At 43.6% G+C, this 4,524-nt stretch overlaps 1 protein-coding gene across 1 annotated transcript; it reads right to left on the bottom strand.

The window, feature by feature from the left end:
• Positions 1-376: 376 nt before the first annotated feature.
• Positions 377-3,926, bottom strand: LOC122648172. Its single transcript, XM_043841420.1, has 5 exons — positions 3,121-3,926; positions 2,725-3,013; positions 2,180-2,623; positions 1,646-1,859; positions 377-1,422 (listed from the first exon to the last, which is right to left on the bottom strand). Exons 1-5 carry the CDS (start codon positions 3,924-3,926, stop codon positions 377-379), a joined length of 2,799 nt encoding a protein of 932 aa, XP_043697355.1.
• Positions 3,927-4,524: the final 598 nt, after the last annotated feature.

Raw genomic sequence — 4,524 nt, 5'->3', positions numbered from 1 at the left:
GACCCCCCCAAACTAGCCAAAACAGATTCGCGATTGGCCTTCACAAAGATCATTAGGTCATCCGCAAATATAAGGTGAGAAAGATGTAGAGCTTTACATCTAGGCAGCAATTTGATTTGACCATCTACTTCCACCTTCGTATAATTCCTGAAAAAGCTTCCATGGCAATAGTGAACAAATAAGGAGAGAGCGGGTCACCTTGCCCGATACCTCTATCTCCCTTGAAGTAACTGTGGGGCTGCCATTAATGAGAACGGAGAACATGGGTGTGGTAACACAAGCCTTAACCCATCCAAGGAATTTCCCTGTGAAGCCCATTCTTTCCATCACTCCAAATAGAAAGTTCTCGCTCAAGGAGTCATAGGCTTTATGGAGATCAACCTTCAACACCACAAAGGGGTTGGCTGCTTTCTGCTTCAATTCCTCTCACAATATCATGGCAAACAAGAATATTATCAACTATAGATCTTCCTTTGATAAAAGCTGATTGATTGAAACTGATCACCTCGCCGATAACCTTCTCGAGTCTATTAGAGATGATCTTAGAAATGATCTTATAAAGCAGATTGCAAAGGGCAATGGGTCTATAGCCCGCAAAGGAGGAAACATCTCCAGATTTAGGGATCGTAGAAATAAAGGTAGCATTAACGAGATAGGGCATAAGGGAGTTCTCAAAAAACCAATTAATAGCCTTGATAAGGTCCTCCTTAATAATCTCCCAGGTTGTTTTGTAAAATCTAGCCCCGAAACCATCAGGCCCTGGGGCCTTAGAATCTTTCATAGCAAAGACCACACCCTTGATCTCCTCTCTACTAATCCCCCTTTCCAATTCCAATATCTGAATTTCAGAAATAGCACCCGAAAGGTGGATAGAATTTGGGCAGGTTCCCTCATCAATTGAATCAGTCCCAAATAAATTACAATAAAAGTTTACAGCCTCTTCTTTAATCCTTTTTGGTTCTTCAACCACCACTCCATTCTGATCAACAATCTCCAGAATATGCTTTCTATTGAATCTGCTACGCATGGACTTATGAAAAAAACTGTTATTTCCGTCACCTAGTTGGAGCCACTTCACCCTAGATTTCTCCTTTAGGACCCTCTCCTCCATTTGCAAAGCACTCCAGAGCTTGCCCTTGGCCTCTCTCTCTAGGATAATTAGAGAATCATCCATCGGATTCAAAGATATATCAGCCTGAATTCTGGAAAGTTCCTCCTCAGCCACCTTGACAGAATGAAAAACATCCCCAAAATCCTCCTTATTCCACCTCTTCAGCTCAAGCTTAACATTCCTTAACTTTGCAGCGAAGCAAAGAAGAGGATTGGACTGTGGCTTTATAGGGAAAGCCCAGCCTTTCTTAACCACTTCAAAGTAATCTCCATGAGTAGTCCAGGCATCGAAAAATTTGAAAGGCTTTGGACCTGAATTGAAATTGTCCAACAGCTTAAGGATAATCGGACTATGGTCAGAGATACCAGGGCATAGGAAATTCGCCTCAGAAAAACTTAGTTTATCCAGCCAATGGCTGTTAACTAAGACTTGATCAAGTTTACAACAAATTCTCGCTGCTGCCTTTTTGGTTATTACTCCAAGTAAACATTTCTCCTTTCCACTTCAAATCAGCTAGGCCCGAATTGAAAATACAAGCGTTAAAGTCCTCTACAGCCCCATGAAGAATGGCCTCCCCTCCAAGCTTCTCATTCTGATGCCGAACAATATTAAAATCCCCATTACAGCCCGGGGGTCGATCATACCAGACAATTTCCTCTATGTCTTTCCACAGCTCAAGCCTCCCCTCAAGAGTATTAAAAGCATAAACAGGTGCGGTGGCAGGCCAAAGAAGAACCAAGAATTCCAACTTTCAAATGAATAAATTGAGGTTTAGATTTAATGATCTCAACCTTTAAACTCTCCTCATCCCAACCAATCCAAATTCTGGTATGGTGTTCGGACTACGATTATGAGTGAATTTCCATCCCCTTTTAAGGTTTTGAAAAGTAGTATTAACATTATTCTCCTTAACTTTTGTCTCCAAAAGAATAGCCAACTTATACTCCTTGGCAGCAAGCATTCTTTTAACACTTCTTTGTTTTTCGGGGCATTCAGCCCTCTCACATTCCAGCATAGACTATTCATTAGGAACGCGATTAGAAGGAGGGGTTGGAGCCAGCTTCTTACCCCCAAAGCCAATCCAATCTCAGTCCCCTTCACAGAACTAGCATTGGAAGTGATTTCAATACGCTGAGGCTTGAAAGAAGCCAAAAATCTTCTCCTTCCCTGCTCCCTTAGTCCTCTCCCCTCTTTATCTGAATTTAAAACAATGGGGATAGTGGGGTTGGACATACCTTCAAATGTGGGGTCTTTCAAAGATAAGCTAGCCGAATCCTTTCTTCCTTTGGTGGATAGGCTGGCAGTTTTGGAAATCAAATCTGGCCGGGCAACTTCTTTAGCTCCTTCTTCAATGACATCACCATCCAACGTGGCCCCCTCATCAAGAATCTTCAAAAGAGAATCCCTAATAGAGCTCCCCCAATCAGCATTGCTTACCAAAACTGAAGTGGAAGAATTATTACCTTCCATAAGTGCCCCACTCTCCTTCTCTCCACCCTCACCAATTCTCCCCTTCATGGTCAACGCATGGGCTTTAGTAGGAGAAGACCCAGCTGTCACATTCATCCCATTTGAATTTTCCAAAATCTCCACACCATCCAAGCCAGCTATACCTTTTCTTCCAAGATTCTCCCCATCTGCGTAATTAAAGAATCCCTTGGATTCTGCCCATCATCCAGCTCATCTCCTAATAAGATATTGCAAGAATCAACATCCAACATTAGCTCCTTTGGATCATAGGCAACTTCCTCCGTTAGATCTTCCAGCAAAGCAAATGCATTGACATGAACAACTTCCTTCCCCTTACCAGCTGCAATCTTGGTTGGAGAATTAGGAAGATTTCTAGAACCAGCAGATTTGGAAATCCCCATAGATTTCGTGATCCCATCAGATTCCGTGATCCTAGCAAATCTTTCACCCAAGTTGGCATCTCCATTTGAATTTTGAATCTCAGCCCCATCACCACCGTGCATGGCCTGAGCACCACCACCACGTCCCGCTCCGGCCACCGAGAAGGACCAGCACCACCTTTCACCCTCCACTCTTTTCGGCTGTTACCCTTCTGTGTAGCTTGATTAGCACCACATTGACTAGTGGCATGGCCAAAAATCATGCAGCTATTGCAGCGTGGAGGGCACCATTCATACTTCACTTTTTGAAAGAACACCAACCCTTCATCATCATGGACAGCCACTTGCTCCGGGACATCATGGGTAGCCTCAATTTCCACACATAAGCGGGCATAGGAGAGCCTTTCCTTAGTCATTGTCATTTTGTCAATGGCTATCGGTTTGCCGATAACACTAGCAATCGAACTCAAAGCCTCCACATTCCAGAAGTGAAAAGGAAGGTTGGGGAAAGTAATCCAGATAGGAATGGAGTTTAATTCAACCTTTTCAAGCTTCATTCCTGGTTTCCAAGGCCGGAGGATCAACGGTCTTCGCTGCACAGTCCATGGTCCTCCTTCTAGCACTTTAACTTTATCTTCCTCCAAATTGAAACGAAAAACAAAGAATCCACTCTCTAAAAGATTAACATCCACATGCCCAGAAATACTCCATTGTTTTAGCAGCACTTCTTTAACATAAGTAAAACTTGGCCTACGGCCAATGAAATGCCCAAGAAGAGTGTTCTTCCATTTAGATAATTCTGCCTTAAGCATGGCTGAAGAACATTGTGCAACACGCATACCATCAATACAAACAGGCTCAATGAAACTTAACTCCAAACCTTCACTATTAAGGGAGCTTGAAGAAGATTGAAATAATGAATTCCATGACACCCCCTTCCGAACAGCTTCTCCATGTATATCCATTCCCGATCCTGCCACCAAAACACCACCACCACCCAAGGAGGATCCCCCACCTGCAGCAACTTCTCTCAGCCTTGATCCACCACCAAGATCACCCCCTGCCGACTTAGAACCGCCATCCACCGAGCCCCTAGCTTCCCCCTATCCCGGAATGGGTGGAGGAAGAAGACCATCAGCCGAAGCAAATGGCCCGCCGGCCATCACCAAGAGCAACCACCACCAAGAGCACCACACTCAAAATCTCCAGAGCAAGGTGGGGTTTGGTATTTACTAAAAATTGTCCTTATATCTTATTACACGTGTAGATGCAATGTTGAGGATCGTGACCTTCGATTCGATACCTATTTCGGCATATGTTCATTTTCGGTTTAAACCAGACTTGGTGGGTTGTTTGGGGTTGTTTGGGGGCATTTCTGTACTTTTTAGGGTTTGGGATTTTAAAAAAACATGTCCTTATCTCTTATTAGACGTGTGGATGCGATTTTGAGGGTCGTCAGCTTTGAATCGATACCTATTTAGACATATGTTCATTTTCGGTTTAAACCAGACAAGGTGGGGGTCGTTCAGGGTTATTTGAGGAATTTCTTTACGTTTTTGGGTT

The sequence above is a fragment of the Telopea speciosissima genome, unplaced genomic scaffold, assembly GCF_018873765.1.
Source record: "Telopea speciosissima isolate NSW1024214 ecotype Mountain lineage unplaced genomic scaffold, Tspe_v1 Tspe_v1.0527, whole genome shotgun sequence".
NCBI lineage: Eukaryota > Viridiplantae > Streptophyta > Magnoliopsida > Proteales > Proteaceae > Telopea > Telopea speciosissima.
This window is presented reverse-complemented; position numbering and strand designations above follow the sequence as displayed.